General features: G+C 32.0%; 1 protein-coding gene across 1 annotated transcript in view; it reads left to right on the top strand.

Moving 5' to 3' along the window:
* Window positions 1–21,566, top strand: part of LOC117111312 (60S ribosomal protein L34-like) — a 38,973-nt gene that overhangs the window by 3,294 nt on the left and 14,113 nt on the right. The window contains exons 3-5 of the mRNA XM_033254238.1: window positions 2,103–2,116; window positions 3,400–3,479; window positions 12,031–12,134. Of these exons, the coding sequence (XP_033110129.1) occupies window positions 2,103–2,116; window positions 3,400–3,479; window positions 12,031–12,134 (198 nt within the window). The remainder of the gene's footprint in view (window positions 1–2,102; window positions 2,117–3,399; window positions 3,480–12,030; window positions 12,135–21,566) is intronic.

The raw sequence follows: 21,566 nt of genomic DNA, 5'->3' as shown, positions 1-21,566 counted from the left end.
ATTTTTTACTAGGCCTACATGTAGGCCTAACCTAGGCGATAGGCCTGGCTAGGTCAAGACCTACTGTGTAGGCTTCTTAGGCCTACAGATTTCAAAAACTGCATTAGTGCGAGCCAAATCTTTGACAAAGGCCATAACAGACACTAAATTTTACATAAAAGATTTGTTTGTTCAATATTTATTTTAATAGGCCTTGGGATTCCGTAGGCTAACTGCTGCTAGGCCTAAAACTTTATTTGTCCCAGTAATAATGAACATCTTCAATGCAATTTTCAGATCTGGGCTAGTCCCTGATGTGTGGAAAAGGGGCATTATAGTTCAAATACACAAAAAAGGCCCACTCACAGATCCAAACAATTACCACGCGATATCTTTACTTAAATATTCAGTTTGAATTGGGCAAATGATTTACGCATAGACGCATAGGGAATCTTTGTTGAGTAAATATTATTGGAGAAATCCCACAGTATATAAGTTTTATGACTTGTTAAACTAATGAACATGCACAGGTCAAAATAGCTAAACTTTTATATGTTGCATTTAAAAAAAGAAACCCCTCATTAGAAGGTATTGTATGGTAATTTAATCAATTTCTATCACTTTTTATATGTCAGTTGTTACATTTAATGTTATGTTATGTATATTATTACCTGCATAACTACTAAATACTTGATAAAAGTAATAATTTATTAACTACAAGAACACATTTTTACCCTTTCTTTAATCGAGCGCTGTTGATCTTGTCTTCAAAAAGATCATCAGCTAAAAGAAAGGAAGATAAAAATGCAGAGAAAAACCAATCTATTTCATTTGTAATAAACCAAACGAAGTAGAAGAGAACCTGCAACATTACTATATATAAAGGCAGTTTGGCTATAGTTGCACTACTCCTAAATTAATTATAATTTCGATTGGATGTTATTGTTCTAATCCATTGCATACATATAATAACATTCAATTAGAATTAGGAATTCATTTAAGACTGGTGTAACAATAGCCACTGCAATTTTAGAAAAGGTATCCATAAGAAATATATCTAGTTAATCAAAATGAGGCTCGTTAACATATTTTAGTAGTATGATATGTTATTCTTACAGAGTTAATTAAATACAGTAATTCTATAGACCTTATGTAGTAAATTAACTGCTTTAGTGTAATTGTAATTTTTTTGTAATTATTAAATAGTATTTTAATGTGCAATTTTTTATTTTTAATACTGACAATTTTATCTTTGTGCTACCGTTGTATTTATCTATTTATCTTTTATACCGTACTAAATAATTTAATTTTCAAATTCAATTCAATTTCTTCAATTCAGTTTAATTTTTTAGCTACAAATGCCATCAAGGGCAATTATCCTCATCAACAATAATTATCTATAATGGTAAATATAGACAATAAATACAAAACAAGATAATAACACAATAATTAAATAAAAGGATTTTAAAGGACCAATCAAGTTGTATTTAAAATTAAATTATTGCTTAAACAAAAAAAAAGGGGAAAAAAGATATTTTAATGTCTGTACTAAATAATTCAATTTTAATTTTTTTCAATTCAGTTAATTTTCTTAGTTACAAATGCCATCAAGGGCAATTATCCGCATCAACAATAATTATCTACAATGGTAATATAGACAATAAATACAAAACAAGATAATAACACAATAATTAAATAAAAGGATTGCTTAAATAAACAAAAAAGACATTAAAATTTCATTAAACGTCAATTTTTTGTTTTGTTTTTCTTTTTTTATAATTGAAAGTTATAACTTGCAAATGTTATCACTGTTCAAGTTTATTGCTCACCACATACAGTTATTCAACTCCCTCTTGGATGAGAATCATATTAAAAAAAAGTAATATGATACGATATGATATTTGATATGATAGAATGTAATATTTTTTTCTTGTCATTCACGCAACGTACTGTGGTAGAATTGAAATTTGCAAAAAACAAGATTGATAGGCAGTCCTAATGTTTATCTAGTGAAGCATAAAACTTGTCAATTGTAAGTAAGCAAAATTTTATTTAATTCATTCAACTTGTATCCATTTTTTCTCTTCCTTTTTTCTTGCATTGTTTCTGATTGACATCTCAAGTTCAAAGACACCAGGTAAGCTGTAGTTTCAACAATTTAGTGCTCTGTCCACACTTTAAGATTTATGGGACACATGTATGATTTGCCCATGCATGGTAATGCCATATCATTCCCATATATGGACATGATTATGTCATATCAGATCCATATATGGGCATATCACATTTATATTTGTCACATAAAACTACTGTAGATAGTGTGTGATAGAGCTTATGTTTCAAAGATCTGAATTCATGTTTGCTGCCCTCTATCATGTCATATTATCATATATGGACATAGTGATGTCATTAGATCCATATATGGGCATATCACATTTATATTTGTCACATAAAACTACTGTATTTAGTGTGGATAGAGCTTATGTTTGAAAGATCTGAATTCATGTATGCTGCCCTCTATCATGTCATATTCTCATATATGGACATAGTCTCTATGTTTAAGAAGTGGCTATTTTTCTTGAATTTTATTGATATTTCATATAAGATATTTCTTCATTGTAAAACTGGAATGTTTATTAGAATAAATTTAAGTAAAGTTGATCTAAAGACTAAAATTCATGGTATTTAATTACATTGTTTTACAGTACAATTCAATAATTTATTCACAACATAATCAAATTTAAACATAACAATTTGTTCCTCAAGCTTGTGTAATTATGCAGCAAATTAAAAGTGACCAAATAAAAATTCATGGACAGATTGTTTACCTGAAATAAATGCGCTGTTAATAGTAATACCTGATAGCCCCCTTTTTCACTACAATAATGAATTTAACTTTAATTTATGGTTCAAACTTTGAAGAGAAGTGGTTGGGATTTCTGAAGAGAACTTCCCTCAATGATATACTGCATTGTTTTGAAGTAGTTGTCAGCTAGTGTGATTCATAGGCTATTGTTGTTAGCAGATTCAAAATGCCATGTTAAATGTTGAAAGTATTAAGTTTTACAAAAACAAAAAATTAATACCAAGTGAGGTGTACTTGTGAATTATACATAAATTTTTGTCACTCATGTTTTTTTCTCCAATTTGGACAAAATATTGACAAATTAAATATTTATATAAGGATATTGAGTTTTGCACCTGGCAATATATTTTTTTAAATATATATATTCTAAATGAATTTTGTCGATGTGAACCTAATATAATTGTAAATTTTATGTCTAGAGCATTCCCTTGACCCTGCACAGCAATTCCACATAGTGTTACAATCACCATATAGAAAGATTTGTCAGTGCCTTTTTTGATGAATACATTTGTTATTTCCAAGTTGACATTTAATCAAGTGCATTTTATCAACAGGTGGCAAACTGACATACCTGTACCAGAAGAAAAGGGCATCCCCTGTCAGGTGTGGAGACTGCAGGTGCAAACTCCCTGGTGTAAGTTAATTAAATTTGTCTATTTATTACCTCCGCTAAGGCGTATTCACTGCTATCTCTCAGTCTCTCTGTCTCCCTGTTTGTTAGTAGGATTATACAAACACTAGTGAGTGGATCATCATAAATTTTAGTGGAGTGGTACATATCGGTCTGAGGAAGAGGTGAATTAATAGTGGGTTGAAAAGATCAAAAGAAAGCATGGGTCAACCAGCACTGCTACAGTGATTCAGTTCACTTTGGTTGGCCCTGGTCTTCCCACTTTTGTATATTGGACCAAATAAATAATGAAATTAAATTAAACATAGCCAAGTAGGCAAAACTGGGCAGTTCACACCTCATTTTTGAGGAAATATCAGGAGGTGGAAAAGTGATGCTAAACATTTTTTTTTATTTGCCCTATGCTAGACGAGACTAGATTGTCAGAGGAGGGCGGGAAAAAAAAAAATTAGTTTTCTTATTTAGCAAATGGTTTTGCCAAAAACAACCAGATGGAGAGAAAAATAAAAACATATTTTATTAGTGAATGTAAACAGTGTAGTAATGGGCTGGTTATGCTTTCAGTTTATACAATTCGGAAGAAATATATTATTCTTTTAGATTTAAATTTCTAAAATTTCAATTTTTTTGTGGTAGGGAGTGCGCTAATTGGCCAAAAATAAAATATTAACTTTATTTTAAATCATCATTATTGGCAGGCAGCAAGTTCGCTAAATAATGTATAAAAAAAAGTCTTGCCTTAAGCTCCAATATAATTATTAGTGAATAAGTCACTCACTTTGTTTTGTCCACCGACCAAGTATGCTACATCAGGTTAAATAAAGTGTATTAGTTGAATGCAAAGGGTTGGTCATATAAATCATCTAATTTTTTAAATTTCAACTTAATAAAAGAAATATCCAAAGCTTGCTCTTTATAATGGTCGGTCTATTTTAACAAATTGTTGTTGTAATCCTTCCTTTAGTTTCAGAGCCTTTAGGGTACAAAGTTTTCCCGTTATGAGTATTTTAATATGCAAATACTTACAAAAACCCTAAACTAATTTAACAAATGCATCATGTTTATTTTACCCTGCAAGGTCTCATGTTTATTTGATGTATCCCAGGATACAAAAAATATCATTCACAATTACCAAATTACTTACCAAAAGAGATTACATCAAATTATACAAAATAGCAAAGTAATACAACCAAGTAGTTTACTTAACTGTATGTTTATCTAAAAAATTATTAATTTTACTCCAACTAAGTGGCATTGAATTGCATAAGGGAAATTGACATTGCTGTTTTTGTATGTGATGCATCGTGTTCAATAAATAACAGCGGGTAATTAAAGATCAAATAAATGAAACAATACATAATCGTTTAAATTAGTGTTTATGCTTGTGCTAGCTTAAACTAAAATTCATAATTCAGAATTTATTGACCTCCCTTGACAGAAAATTACGAATAAGATCTATTTTAAGTTTTGAACATTAAAAAGATATTAACTTGTGAAATATTAGAAAACATTATGTAAAGCTAACTGAACAAAATAAGGTGAGACTAGATAATTTATAGGTCTCTCAAATCTATAAGTACAGATTTGAAACGTGATCAAAATCAACAGATTTACAAGATTTTATATCCAGGCATTAATATATATATATTGTACTGTACTTCTGCTTCTTTGTGATTTATATTTTGCCTTTTCTTCATTCGAGTGTTGTTGACAATGGTTTTCAAAAGGTCATTAACTGAATGTGAGGAAGATAAAAATGCAGAGAAAAAAAAGTCTATTTCAATTGGAACAATCAAGCAAAGTAGAAGAATACTTGCAAAAATTCTTTTTTACTGATTGCAAATTGTTATACAGAATAATTTTAAAAAATGGGGTTTTATTCTATTACCTGCTGAGTGATATCCAATTTAATAATATTTGATCAAAAATAAGTTGCATTTTTATTTAAAAATGAAAATATATTTTCAAAAAAAATTTAAGTGTACATATAAATAAGTCATTTTGTTGATGAAAATATAAATTTTATAAATTGCAAGAGTGAATAAGGCACATGTTTACTTTCCTATATAGAAGTTTTGTATTTATATATTCAGAAATGTTTTCTCTAAATTTCTGTAGAACTTTTATACATACAATTTTTATTGAAACACAGTTATCAGTGGTTTGATGATGTTTATTACTACTGTATATCATTTAAAAAAAAAGCAATACTTTTAGTATAGTAAGGTAAAATATAATCTTAATGTTGTGAGAGTGATTGGGAAAAAGTATTTTGTGAAGTAAAAAGGTATTACGCCCTGATCCATTTAATACTTTAATATTCAGCGCTTCTTATCTGTAAAGAAATACTTTAATATTCAGCGCTTCTTATCTGTAAAGAAAGGCGCTTTATAAATGACCAGATTGGATTTGATTTGATTGGAATACTTGTTTTTGTTAAAGCACACGTTTAAACTAATGTCTATTGTTCTATTTCCCATACTAATGGAGTGTTTGTATGCGCTCTTACACTAAGCTTGGTTTCCATACAAGCGCTACATGCTATCGCCGTCAGCTTTCGGCGATGCTGATTGGTCGGTCGAATTGGAAAGCTTTCCCGATTACGTTGGGGGCTGGTACGCAGTACAACAGTTGCACTGAAAACACTGCAGCGACAGTAAATTGATTTTAAGGAAACAAGGCTTTAGTAAGCATTCATCAAGTATTTGCATGCATTCATCATGTATTTGCATGCATTCATCAAGTATTTGCATGCATTCATCAAGATTAGTGTTTGGCATGTATTTTTTGGCATTCATTCGTCACATGTTTACATGCATTAAGAAAGTATTTGCATGCATTCATCAAGATTAGCGTTTAGCATGTATTTTTTAGCATACATTTATCACATGTTTGTTTGCATTCATAAAGCATTCGCATCCATTTTATTAAGTTTTTTTACTAAGTATAATAATAATGATGTTGAGCTTGCATAGTGCAAATTTAATCACCTTCGTGATCTTACAAATATTTAAATACCATGAACCAAGATAACAGATTACTCAGACACATTCATCAAATGTTGGCGTGATTTTTCAAGATTTTTGCTCGTGTTTTCAAGGTCTTATAGGAGATTTTAATGTGCGTCATTCTTTTTTATTAGTTTTTCGAGTCACAGTAGCGATTAAAATGTAGCATCTAATTGAGCTTTAGAGGAAAATTACAAAGTGATTTTCAAGGTATGATGATATACATTCCTGAAAGATTTTCTGAATTTGCTTTATAAGAAATTAATTACTGTAAGTCTGACATGCACTGCCAAAACTCTGTCGGACTCCATGATTGTGTAACAAACAAGGTTCGACATCGTAAGCTTGGCTTCATATGTGTCTGGTCAAACAAATTTTTTGTCTGTATGACTTAAAGTTTAAAGCAAGGTCTCAAAAATTAACTGTTTGTCTTACATTTTATGACTGGCTTAAGCTCTGTCTCCACTATTCACAAAATATTGTGATTTTTTTTTTTTGGTGTGTGTGATTGAAAGTTTTAATATGTATTGTTTTTTTTTTAATTCTTTTATTTCTAAAAATACGAACTTGTATTCTAACTCCCTTCAGGTTTAGCATTTAAAAGACTGATGATGAATGTTACACAACAAGCTTGTGGGTAGAAAGAAAGAGAAAGTGGTGGCTTATTTTTAGATTGATAGGAAAAAACTGTTTTTCAAAGAAATTGAAAAAAAATTGCTCAATTGCTACTTCTGTAAGTCAGCATAGGTAGCAATAAACTACTGTTGAAGTGAATTATACTAGGAATTATTGTCTCTTGGTTAAGCAGGGGCACAGTGATCATAGCCAACAATATTGGCACAGGCTAACGTAGGCTCGCTCCTATAGTTCTGATTGTGAACAATTCTTCTCGGATAAGGAAGTAGGCCCAGTGTATGTAAATGTTCATGTGCACTTCAAAGAACTCAGTACACCTTTCGAGATAAGTATGGGGTTACCCCGGTGTACTGGTTCACTCAGTCCCTGTCGTGGACAGATGAAAGTGCGTCGGTTTACTGACTGCAGAGGACATGAAGTGACCCTCAGGGGAGGAGAAAGTTATTGAAAAGTGCAACATCTAGTCCCTAGCACATGTAGGCCTCGTTTTTTTTCCACTATATAAATCCATCTATTATTATTATGATAGCACAAATGACAATCCTTGGATCATAAGAGTTTACTTCATTAATTTTAAATTGTAAATAATAAAAAAATGAAATAGAAATATTAAATAATATTATAAGTAACAATAAAAATGAATAGGAGTTGCAATGTAAGCTAATTAACGCTGAATAGGATGGAGGTCTTGAGAAGTCATAATTGAAATTCCATTAAGAGCGGACTTTCTGTACTGGCACCCCGAAATTGCCCATATTTTATTTTCTGCAGTCTTATAACATGCCAAATGTATCTTAAAACCAATCGTTATACAGTGACAACTTTAAGCAAGGAGTATAGAAAGGAAAGAGCACAGTTCAATATGAAAATGCGTCACTCCCCTAGTTACACCATAGAAATCACCATCGTTTCCTTAAAGTGCTCCACTTTGCTCTGCTTGGTTCTAAAAATAGTATCCATAATGTAACTATCGCCCTCTGCATGTGGAAACCAGATGCAACAAGCTGTGCTATGTAGTACTAGGTATTTAAAAAGGACAATTTAACAACCGACCAATCTGAACAGTGCCAGAAACGTGTGGGTGTCCTCTTAGAACATGTGTTGTTCCCACAAACGTACGGTTTAATGAATTGTATGTTTGTTTACGCGGTTGTATTTTAGGACCTTGGCAACAATAATCCAAGGGGCGGGGCTTAGCGAAAAAGGCCTGTTGGTCGCCAGTGGCTGCCCTTACCTTGCGGTGCGAAAGCGTTTATCGTTCATTTACACTCAAAGTGAGCGTGCTGGTTTTCTTATCTTAAACATTTATAAATTTATTTTATAAAAATTGTGTAGTAAACCATACCAAAAATTAAAAATATTAAAAAAAAGATAATTATATCATAACACCAACAATTTACAACAAATTTTAAACCTGTAATTAATGCTTGCTTTTGAGTAGCCTGATTATTGTAAATTCTTCTGAAGATGGTTAGAACAAACTAATCAGGTATCAAAATATTCTCATCAACAAAACAGTTCTGAGAATCAACTATGTGATCATGGAATACTGCAATCATTTACAGAAGTATTAATAGTATTTAATATAGAATAAATATAAATAGAACATCTAATATGATACAATGATATATTAATAGAAATTTGAAATGAAAAGCTAATTGAAATTTAAGACATCATAGTTACATTTGCCTAAACTTAATGTCAAAATCACAAAAAGCCTTTGGGGGTTAGCCTTATATTACGACAGTTGCCTCCCTGCAGCACCTGCCACTCACCACTGTTCGTTTAAATGTCATTAGTTTATTTGTTTGCTTTGGTCGATAAATTATGGTAATATCTTCTGTGTGGGATCAAGAGCGTGGGGTTGATATATCCGTCTGATTGATAGGCTATTCGTAGTTCGCGATGAAGTAACAATGATTTAACGCATAATGGTTATAAAATGCAATCATTAATGTCAATCTGGTTGCTGGGCGTAAGGTTTATTATCCTTTATCTCCCTACCAGCGAAAGTTCAGTACAAAGGAAAATTTACTGATTACATGATTGCAAGTGAAAAACAACACTGCAGGAAAAAGATAAATAAATCAAGTCATAAGATATATGCTTGTTTTTGCTGATGTCGCTAGTAGCATGTTAAGTAACATGGTTTTATTACGTAGCGAAGTTAGGATACAGTTACGTTTACATGATTAAGGTGCAGGGAAATTGGGAACTGTTATTAATATTTTGATTACTTGTGGATAGCAGTCAACCACACTTATTGAATTCCCTGATATACGGCCGTGGCTTTGATATGAACCATCTTGGGAGGCTCGTTCGAAAACGGAGCTCTTGCCTAGTTTGCTTTAGCCTGTAATGGAATCCACTTGTCACCAGAATACCCTTGTAATTTATCCAATGAAAGCAACTAGTCTTAGAAAATGTCTAAAAGTCAAACCAGCCACTAAACAAATTATTAATGGCAACTTGATTCTTAATTATGGTAACCCTTCGGTGAACTCCTTACAATTCCAGAAACAATAAGACGCTTTGCAGCACGTTCTTGGCTGAAACCGTATGCATGCCTAGCTTTAGCAATGCACAGATTTTTTTTTTTAAAGTGTGATGTTTTTCGCTAGTCTTAAAGCTGATGTAGAAATGGCATGAAATCTAAACCAGAGTCATGCTCTTTCGTTGCCATATACTCTGTAAATTATTAGCAATTTGACTGGCATTAAAAAATTTAGAATGATGATTTTGGATATATAATTTTTCATCACTGTGCCACATGATGTCACTTCATTGAATGAACAAGTTTGATTCTGATTCACCTGATGAAGCTAGTGAAAGCTTGTGTTTCGATACATTTCGTTAGCGTAAAAAACGTGCTACTATACTTATTTCATTTGTATCAGTTCATTGATGAGCATCTACCTACAAAGAGGTCATTGTTGAGGCTGAGTGCCTGCACATATAAGCCATATTTTTCACAGCTTTTTCAACTGATGTATCAAAACCAAACTATTTGATTTTAAGAAAATAAATAAAACACAAATTGGCCATGTATTCGTTATCTGAAATAATGAGTTTACTAAGTTATTAAATTAAAATATACATTTGAAAACTGGGGTAAAAAAAAAATAAATTCTTAATGAAAATTATAGAACAGCATAGTATGGCCCAAGAATGTTCAGTTCCTCTAGGATTTGTACAAGACCCTACTGTCATCCACTTTGGCAGAATCCCTTGTTGGATACTTTTCCCAAATCTAAACATAAATAAACATAAAACATAATAAAAATAAATAACATAAATAATAAATAATAAACATAAACATAAAACATAAATAAGTATTTTTGTGTGAATCACACCGAGGATAACCCAGGAAATGTGATCCTTCTGGTGATGAATTGGGCAGTACACCAGTTGACAATCCCCTACTCTTTTCCGAAGAGAGTACTGCGTTCTTCAACATGTACATGGGCCATATCAAACACAGGACCAACAGCTTAAATGTCTCATCCAAAAGACGGTGCATTATCGTAACTTGTATTTCAGCCCTCCAGCTGGAACACAAGGAGAGCAGCGATGGGAATTGAACGGGAAATTGAACTGGGAATTGACCCGGTGAAATAGAGATCTTCACGGTTCAGCGCACACACAGTTTCTACCACCAGATTTGCTGACTGAGCTAAGCTGCTTCAGCTAAGCTGCTCCCTATAAGAGTCGTCATATTAGGTGGTGGTGTGACATCAGTAATTTACTGTAGTACTCTGTACGTTCTTGTAGGTTCATCTACACCACCATCTACAAGTGGTGTACCTATGGACTGCCATAGACAGAGTGGCATAAAGTATTGGAGTATCATACTCAATAAAAATACTGAAACAAAACCAAATAATTGGTGTAAGCGTGTAAACTCAGAACTGTCTTTTCCATGGCTTCTATTTCAGAAAAAAGTAATTTCAGATTAAATACGGTATGAAGATTACTTCTGTCACACATGTTTGTAGTAATAAACTAGGTGATTTGTTTTTTAAATATTAGAATGGACGAGTAGCCTCTGGCCTATCATACCCTCACCCAGTTCTTGTCCAAAATTATATGCTGAGTCTTCATATTCTATCAAATATTCCATTTAAGATAGTGTTCATAACATTCATTTTTTAAATGGATCATCATCTTTTATTAGCTAAATTCTCCCAATGGATGTGTTTCACTCTTATTCTTATTTTGTAGAATTTAAGTGTATTCAGTAGCAAATAATATCAGGGAGTATCAGACTTCACGTCTGATATTTAACAGTATGTAATCAATTCACTATATTTAAATCTCATTAACAGTTTTTATTTGTGTTTTATTGATGGTGACTGTTCCAGCTGAAAAGGTCAGCTTTTCTAAATAACTTTAATGTGATGCTCTGTAAACTAACTCTCATTATGAGGGTTAGGAGGTCATGAGAAAAAAAAATCTTTATTTGGAAGATTCACACAGATGATTCTTAAATGGCAAGCAACTTGTAACCACCAATAAGGCCAAATAAAAAAAAAATTATTGAGTTGGGTGTTGGCCACGCCCGACCGACCTAAAAAATTTGAAATTGAGAGTCAGCATTTTAGTACTTTTTTTTTACTACATCGAAAAAAAATTTAATGAGAAAAGAAAGGTTGGAATAGGTATATTCTTCCGATGGTAGGCTCTTCAATAGAGATTTAAAAATGGTCTTTGTTGTATTTTTGTGTATTTTCTACTTCTTAGGCATAAACACATTAATGGTTAAAAAAAAAGAAAACAACAAAAAAAAAAAAATTTTTCTAACGACCTACCAATTTTTTGGATTTTCTCAAAAAAAATAATTTATGTTAAGTGTAATTTTAAAAAGATCTGAATTAATATAAATATTCTTTTTTTATTATTATTTTTATTAGGTTGTTGCAGCTCGCCCCAAGAAGTTGATGCGAATTTCGCAGACTAAGAAACATGTCACAAGAGCGTATGGAGGTTCCAGATGTGGTGCCTGCGTTAGGTTAAGGTGAGCTCTATGCATTCAATCAATATTTATTTATTTATTTATTTTTATTCATATATATATATATATATATACTGTCTCTTATACACATCTAGACATATATATATATATATATATATGTATATATATTTACATATTTATTTATTTATTTATCAAGCGTTTTTCCACAAAGACCAAAGTGCCTTACGAAGTTGAAAAACACAAGAAATAAAAAATTAAACTCAAATGGTGATAAATAACAATTAAACAAGAAGCAGAACAAAATATGTAATATAAAACATACTCCTTAGGAAAGAGACAGGTTTTTAGACATTATTTTAACATTATATATTTTTAATTTTAAATTATAATTTTGTCATAGTACACTTAAAAACACATTACTTGAAACCAATTTTCCAGGTTCATTCTTGAAATAATAATACTAAAATGTTTTAAAAAAAAATCCCCATTGGGCACTATCCTGGTAGCTTCGAGGTCTGGTGAAGGGGCTGTAATTATCAGTTTCGAAATCTTCTTTGAGGGATGACACTTAACTAGGATAAAACGTTCCACCGCTAGAGACCATCCTGGCATTTCTGAGTCAAGGATTTGTGTTGAAAGTACTGTTGATTGGCTCTGATGGCTGGACTGATCCAGCTATGACAGGGAAAGGATTGACCAAATACTGCTTTCGTAAAGATACAGCAGGGATAAACATGTTTTATTAAACGAGGCTCGCCATCCCAAAAAAAAAAACTAGTGTACTGTCGCTAAATGTTAAACTGAGTAATTAGAATGTGTACTTTAGTACAGAGAAGCTGTATTAATACTTTTACTCACTTTTGCAATTAGTAAGTTGATTCCAGTAAATGTAAGTCCTTTTAGAGGTTATAATGTGGAGAATATGTATATATTATACAGGTATTAAAAAGTCAGTTTTCTTGTTTTGGTCACCGATGCTGGGTATGGCATTTGCAAGCCCTAAATGTCAAGAGATAACAATAATATCATTTAAAACAAAAAAACCAAGCTTAAAATACTAACAATACTAACACTCAACAGTATATTGAGTCTAATCAGCGATTTTAGACTCGCACTGTCAGTTACCAGGTTAAGTGCCGTAAGGTTACTTGAATGTGAGACGCTACATAAATCAAAATTATTATGCCAGTACGCAATGAATTGATTTTACTGTCATTTAAAAATATAGGCTAAAGTAAAGTAGGCTAATGTGGGTTGTCAATATGATTTTCAAAAACATTTTTCATTCAATTCTAGCCATAGTTCCTATATGATTTACCTTCTTACCTAGTAATATCTGACCAATTGCAGATTATTTTTTTGTAACACATTGTTTTTTTCCCTAATTGGTAAATTTTTTTACCATATTGTGTACTTTGCCATTAATCGTCAGTTGCACTAATTGCCACCAGGTCAACTCCCTACTGGCGAAGTGTACTTTAACGTGATGTATGTTTTTTATGTATGTAATTAAAGGTTGGTTTTAATGTGCTGAAACAAGAATCTAAAAGCAAAAGAAAAGGATTATATTACTTGAACCATATCTATGATCTGCCAACTCTTTTCTGTAATATTCAATTCAGTTTATTCACCTCCCTTAAGAGAAAACATTCCAATATACATACAATAAAATACATAAAATCCATAAAATATAAAATCATGCAGCACATACAAAAAAGCAGCTCATACAAACAACGAAGTAACAAATTAGTTAGAGTTAAAATAAAATCTATTCAAAAAGTGTTTAATGGAATTGAATTAAAATTGAACTACTCAAAATACAAAAGATAAAATGAAAAAGATTGAAAAATACAGTAATAGAAGATACAAAAAATTGTATTTGTCCTCGTATACAAGTAAAGAAATTTTGGTTGTACAGTTTTTCAAATTTAAAAACATTTAACATTTAAAAAAGACAAAATATTCAAATTGCAAAAGGACATACAGTGCACCATAAGGAGTAAGACCAAGTAAAAAAAAGTGACAAAAAATTTTAAAAATATCACTCGTTATTTTATTGCTTACTCTCAGTTCTTTTAGTTTTTTAAAAAGTAGTAAAAAAAAACAACAAATTAATTTAGTTTTCTTAATAGCTAGTATTAAATTGTGAATTTATATTCGTATTCTGTTTATCATACAGTAGTTCCTCGATATTTGTGTTCTGATACTTTTCCAATGGTTTGATTATTTATTATCATAGAGTCATGATTTAAAGGAGATTTACGAAAGTCAAAAATAATTCCTTATTTCATGCTTTTGTTTAAATACAAGTTATTTTGGTCACAATCAACAAATCTGTTTATTTCCATAAAACATTCTTGAGCACAATCACAAAGAAACCGCACAATCACAAAGAAACCGCACAGTTTAATCTGCATGCAGTACTATAATCATATTGCAATTGCTACTTAAATATCGCTCAGTGCCTTTGATCATTCAATTTAAAATTTGCGCTATATAAATATTTGGCATCATTATAGTAGTAGTATTAAAATATTAAAATCACTTGTATTAAAAGAAAAAAAAAATATAGGTGAGATTGCACAGCCCTGAGGATATTCAGGGCTTAAAAACCTAGTGTCTGAGATGCTATGATTGCACATTGAGGACAATCTGTTAAAAAAAAGCAAGCTTACAGTAGGTGGTATATTAAAATCGATAAGCTTGATTTAAGAACATGAGGCACTCAAAATGTTTTCTAGGGTGTCCTAATTTTTTGTTAACATTGTGGAGGGAATATAAAAGAGCATTATCTATACTTTTTTTTTTCTTATATGCCAATTGATGCTGGTCATGGTTTGAACACATTTTAACTTATCAAGGATCCTTTCAAAATTTAATTTATTTCCTTCACATCCAACAAGAAGTTCACTTGCCACTTACAGGATGAGAATGATGCTTTAAAAACTAAGTCTGTTTATGAGGCTTAGAGACGGGAGTAGGTTTAGGTAGTGAGAAAAAGTCCTGTTGTGACAGGAATTGAACCCAGGACCCTGGGGTCAGAAAGCAAGCATCTTAACCACTGAGCTATTCAAATCCAATACAATTTCAAGGCATTTGATTAATTAGAGCAATTGGAGGAAAGTCATTAAGCTGGGCACTCTCCGTTGTACGACCAGCACAACTCTATGACATGCGTGCAACAGATCGTATTTTTTAATGACGATCCGTTTAGACTGCCACCAACAATTAGCATATAACGTCGCGTATGGCCGACGAATCTATCCCTACTCTCTGAGAGCGCTAGACGACGTGACGTTGTATGCTGATTGTCAGTGGCAGTCTAAATGGATCGCCAGTAAAAACGATTCGTTGCACGTGCGTCATAACGTTGCATCCGTTACAGAATCCGAATGCCCGGCTTAAGGCTCACTTGGATTTTAGATTTTGGCAAATGATGGACTACAGGTGTTATTCAAACTTGAGGAATTCAGGGGCGGTGCCAAGATTTGCCCAACCAGTGAGGGGGAGCCGAGGTCCCCCACCCGGGGGGGGGGGTGGGTGATGCCTCCACTCCAGCTCTCCCTGACGAGGAACCCGGACCTCCTCCCCCTGCTGGTACCACCCCGGAGGAATTACTCCATTTTCTAAAAAGTTATAAAAGTAAGTTGTCTTAGTAAGTTAAATACATAAATTAATTTTGTGATTCATGTCTTTAATACTCTATTTGAAATACCATCAGGGCTTGTGGCCGTATTTATTATTATAATAATAATAAAACCAGAGTGAATGGAGAACCAGGATAAACCCATAAAATTAACAAATGCTGGCTTATTTTTTAATTTGATCCCAATGAGACTGTCTGATGTTAAAATCTGGTAAAACCCTGAAAATTATATTAAAACTTTAAATCTTATTGAAAAGGATAAAATAATTTAGCCTTATGTGCACTTATGAGAAGAAACAAATCTAAACAATAAGCCATTTCTTAGTCTGAGCTGCGCATGCCCATATCGAGGTTAATCGACAAAACAAACATACACACAACGTAGGTTAATGTTGATTCACCTTCGATACGGGCATCTGCAGTTCAAACTACGATTTGGCTTATTTAATTTTCACTTTTTCATTTTAAAAATCTTTGTCAAGGATCTATGTAAAGTGTAGGAACTTGATTGTTTACATGTTTGTCTATTTGTGAAGAAAGTATTTTTTCCCACAAGTTTTAATTAAATCCTAAGTGTATAAAAGCATTGACTAAAATATTCAATTAATTATATTTTTTAAACTTAGCCATACAATGTTTAAATTAATAGTAATACCAATATGTCAATTAATTTTGTGTATTCGCATTTCACTATCAATAAAGTAATCACTTGTGTTCCCCCTGAACAATAATCAAATAAGTAAAGAATTTGTATCCTGCACTTTACTTTTTAAATATACAGTAATTGGAAACATGTCCTTGAAAGTAAAGTGACAATGATCATCAGAGATTGAAATCGTTAGGAAATTCATCTCTTCATTGACATGCTTTGGCTATAATTTATTGGAATTCATGCCCATTTACTGGCATGTTTATGAGAAAGCTGATGATCAGTATAGATAATTGTGGTTATTTTCCTGATGATGATGTATTTCTTGGGTTGTTTTTGACACTTTCTCTTGAAAAAGGAACCCCGTGTATAGTAGAAAAGGTTTTTATTTTTAATTTTAGAAAAGCATAAAACCATATGATACTGAAAATGTTAGAAATAAATATTATATAAAAAATAATGGGTACAATATTAACTTATCAACAATAAACTCTGATGACTTGTCACAACTATTGTTAGTTGATTGATCAATTAATTTGATTGCGCAAATGATAGATTAAATAATTGATAGATTAAATAATTTATTGATTTATAGATTGATTCATCAAATGATTTGATTGATTAGATTTGATTTCAGTCCAATATGAACAACACTGGATTTAACTCCTCAAAATTTGAATTTTTTTTTTTACAATACAAAATGCTTATTCTAATTTTCAGATAAATCCATCTTATGCCTATAGATTTTCAATGAAGGTTTTTTTCAGATAAAGGCTAGGACGCAATGTTTTGATTGCCTAATGAAGCATAGTGCTACATCGTAAATTAATGTCTACAAAAATATTCTGAATCATGTTTTATTAAATTATTTAAAGAGAGTTTTAGAAAGAATCAAATTATACATAGGCCAACATTGTGAAAGAGTTATCTACATGAAACTAGCTACAGTAGACTCAGTATTGTAGTAAAAATTCACTGAGATTATCATAAACATTTTCTTTGTCGTGATTGGACAATATTCTTAGCTAATTCTGTGTTTATGTTTTCAGTCTAATATGTTTATAACAATATTTCCGTGATAGTAATGTTTTAATTTTAAAGCCTTTAAGTGCTATAAAATGGATAAGGGCTTTGAATCGATTCATTAAATAATAATATTGCATGATATTGACTTCTTATGATACTAAATTGATGTAAAAATTCAATTAATAAAATGGTTGTTTCATATGATTATAAAATTAACCATACACTAGGGAAAAGCTATGTTTTAAGTTCAGCTTTAATGGTGATATATATAAATGCGATTTATTACCAAATACTGTATTGCTGTTGCTAGTTGTATGTCACATTTTTATTAGAATAATTTTATCTTAATAAATAGTAATGTTGGTATTTATAGCATTATCATCATTGTCAGGACCTCTAGGGACCTCATCCTTTCATTAGATCAAATGTAACACATTAGGTCCTTGAGGGAAAATTCGACAATGTTTTACTTGTAAGCACATTGGCATTCAAAAGTATCACATGCATGCTTATAGTCCTGGGTGGATAGAGAAAACGTAGTGACTTTTCCGACCAGTAAAACTTCGCTAGGAGTTCTCCACATCTAGGCTGCTGTTATGGCATTCATGGATTTCAAGGTCTTGGAGGAGTTTGATTCTTTTTTATTTTTACATATTTATTCAGAATCTGTTTCTATGAATACTTCATTAATATTTATTGCTATCAGCTGCTTGTTTCTGTGTTTCTCCCGCATCTCTCTAAAACATAATTGTCCGATGTTAAAATCTGATAAAGGATCAAACAGGTTAGTCTGCTTTGCTCTATGAGAAGACACAGATCAAAACAATGAGCCATTTCTTAGTTTGGACTGCCATGCCTATATCAAGGTTAGTCAACATAAACAAACATACGCCACATATGCACAACATTGGTTTATGTCAGTTGACCTTGGGTATGGGCATGCGCAGCTCAGACTACGGAATTCTACACATCTAGGCATTCATGGATTCCAAGGTCCTGGAGAAGTTTAATTGCTTTTTTTCTTTACATATTTATTCAGAATCCGTTTTTTATGAATACTTCATTAATATTCATTGCAATCAGCTGCTTGTTTCTGTGTTTCTCACGCATTTCTATAAAACCTTACTCCAGTGATTGACACAGTGCTTTATGTATATAATCAATTCACTATTTTGTTTTATAGCAAACCCAACTTTTATGACAATGCTGTTGATTTAAGTACTAGAAAAACTTTAATGTTGTCATTAATTGTCATTAATATTTGATCTGCTTCTGAAAGCTTTGCATCAATGATTGTTTTCCTTCTGTCCTGTCTGTTTTGCATCTTTTCTGAAAGAGTGGGTGTTGAAAATAGATGACTTGCTGTCAGGTGTGTTAAGCGATGCTTGCTCTAAACAAAAAATGACACAGATTTTCCCATTAGTTTTTATCTTAAATAGGCCTTTGGCGCAATTGTTGTCAATCGCTGTTTTATTTTCGTGTACCTTTTGTCGTTAATTTGTCGTCATTTGGCAGAAGAGAAGGGGTCCTCAAATCTAGGCCAATTGAGTTGTGAGCAATTTTAATCTGGCCTGCCAATTATTCCGACATAAAGAAAATTATATATACCAAACACAGAAATTAAGGAAAGCTTGCCCTAGAATAAATATCAACCACCAAGCAACATCTCAACTATTTCAACTTCAAGATGACAGTCGTCAAATTGAAATGTCGGTGAATATGAAAGAATGATTTAAGAGGGCCATTTGCAGACAACTGGCTGCGGTTAACGTTTTTTTTTTTTTAATTGTCCAAAACCACGGTGAAGCTGAAAGTTGTGGCTTGGCCTGCAGCAATCAATTCTTAAAAATGTTGTCAACTAAGAACCCAGATATTCAGAGCTTATTGACATCACCAGTGTTCATGAAAACATGTTGCCATTTAACTGGTACAGTACAAGACCACCTGTTTAAGACTGTGGCTGACTGAAAGCTTAGGTGACGCTGCCTTGCTGTACAAGGTGTGTGAAGCGAGATGGATTGTCACCACTGAATAATAAAATTAAACAGCTAATTACAAATAGCAGAATGACGACACTACCCAGTAGATGAATTGTGCGATTCGTTTTGTCTACGGTTCATTAGAAGCCAGCGTTGCAAGTACAAATTCTCAAGAACACCTAATCTTCACATTAAATTAAATTTATAATAGCAATATGTACGTTGCTAAATATTCTTAATGTGTCTGAAATTTAATGAATTGGAGGTAGAGAATTCGGTTAATATATCAAGGATATGTTGAATGTGAAGTTATACTGTCTCTGCAATTCTTTATCCACGGTATAAAAAATTTATGTGACATGTGGTTTTCCATATGGATTTGATACAATATCTTTATGCCCATATATGGGCAAATTCGCACAAGTTTGTCACATAAAATTTGATAGTGTAAACGTAGACTTAATCTTATAAAATTTAAATATATAATTCAGTATTTCATTTGCTATGTATAATTATTTGTATATTAACTGCAAGTTGAAAATTATAATATAGAAATAGTTTTCTCGCCAAAACTAAGGGGGACAATCATTGACTAATTTCATAGATCCTTAAATCTCGCTCGAGACAAAAATATACTGAAGTAAAGCATGTAATTTTATATTGACGATTACTGAATTGTTTTCGCCCACAGTATTTAAGAAGTCAATAAGGCTCTCCAATAATGATTATTTTGAATAAACATATCATTTATTTGCCAAAAAATTCTATTTTTATTTTTCCTCTGCTACAGTAGTTAATTTGTTAGAGCATTTTGCTAAATAAGGAAATAAAATTATATTATAATGTTTCCCACCCTCTTTTGCAGATTTTTCAAAAGTAACGTCAGTTGAACAAATTGTAAAAGATAAATTATTATGTCTAACCTTTAATCCTTTTTAAAATAATAAATATTCATATTTAAGTCAAAGAGTTCAATATGTTATGAAGGTGCTCGTCTTATAAACCATAGATCCTTGGTTCGATTTTTGCATCGATTCTTGCAGAGTGTACAAGATTTTGGCATTTAGTTAGCAACAGCATCCAAAGTAGGTTAAAGAGCAGCTGGGATCTGAAATGATCTTGTTAACCCAGTTGGAATATGGTAGTATTAAATAAATTAATACATTCTGGTTCACTTGTATCACTTATACATAATATGGAATGTTATTGCAACAAATTTGTTAAATTCAGTGATACAGATGTAAGGGTGGAAAGGCACCCTACTGCTGAGTCTTGAGCTTTTCATCTGCTTTATGTCCTTTTAAATTTGGGTAACAGGTGTTTAACAGAGAATGTGAAAGAAAAATATTATTTGTGTGTATGCCAAGTGTTTTTGTCATTTTTACGGACCACCTAGTGTATGACACACTATCTATGTATCTATTTCTATTTGTCCCAGCAAGGGGTGACATGTTGATGCTGGTTGAAATATACTGTACAGTATTTGTTTCCATCAGTTTTAGTCTTCTGCTGCCCTCTATAGTTGAGAAAATCTAAGACCTACCTCGGTCCTTGATGTTGTCCGTCAAAGATTTCAGTGATCTCCTACTTGTGTGAGCAGTGTATACCTACTGCTAAATTCCCTGAGCAAATAATAATGATACAGTAGTAAACAATGTCCTCATATCACCACCTTTCCTCAGCTAGCATGCCCCTAAAAGGGCCTCTGCTTTTACCATTTCGCACCCCCGTAATCTGCTGATGCCTCTTTCACTGTATAATAGATATATCTAAAATAGTGTCAAAGGTCATCAGCATGCACATGAACCATAACACACACAGAGCTACCACCTAATCTAGCTATGGAAAAATGATTTTGCTAAAATTTTAGGAGTGAAGTATGGTTACATTGTAGGTTCATGGTAAAGATACTTGCCTCCCAAGCCTACTATAAATTGTTCATTTAGGTAAAGGTTGGTGGCCACATTAAAGTATATCACAATACAAGATTTTTATAATCACTTTGTATAACAAGTAAATTTTCATTTCCTAATTGCCAAATAATACATTTAAATTAAATAGTAAAGACCGAGATAAAATCATGAAAACACAAGATTCATAAGATTCAGTATTCTAACGATGGGCCAACACTAATCTGTTGAAGGATTTGCTCCATCTACTGTATATTACACTTT

This window comes from Anneissia japonica, unplaced genomic scaffold (genome assembly GCF_011630105.1).
Source record: "Anneissia japonica isolate Jap-2015-1 unplaced genomic scaffold, ASM1163010v1 scaffold3309_len207512_cov194, whole genome shotgun sequence".
Taxonomy (NCBI): domain Eukaryota; kingdom Metazoa; phylum Echinodermata; class Crinoidea; order Comatulida; family Comatulidae; genus Anneissia; species Anneissia japonica.
Note: the sequence above shows the minus strand (reverse complement) of the source record. Positions and strands in the feature narration are given on the sequence as shown.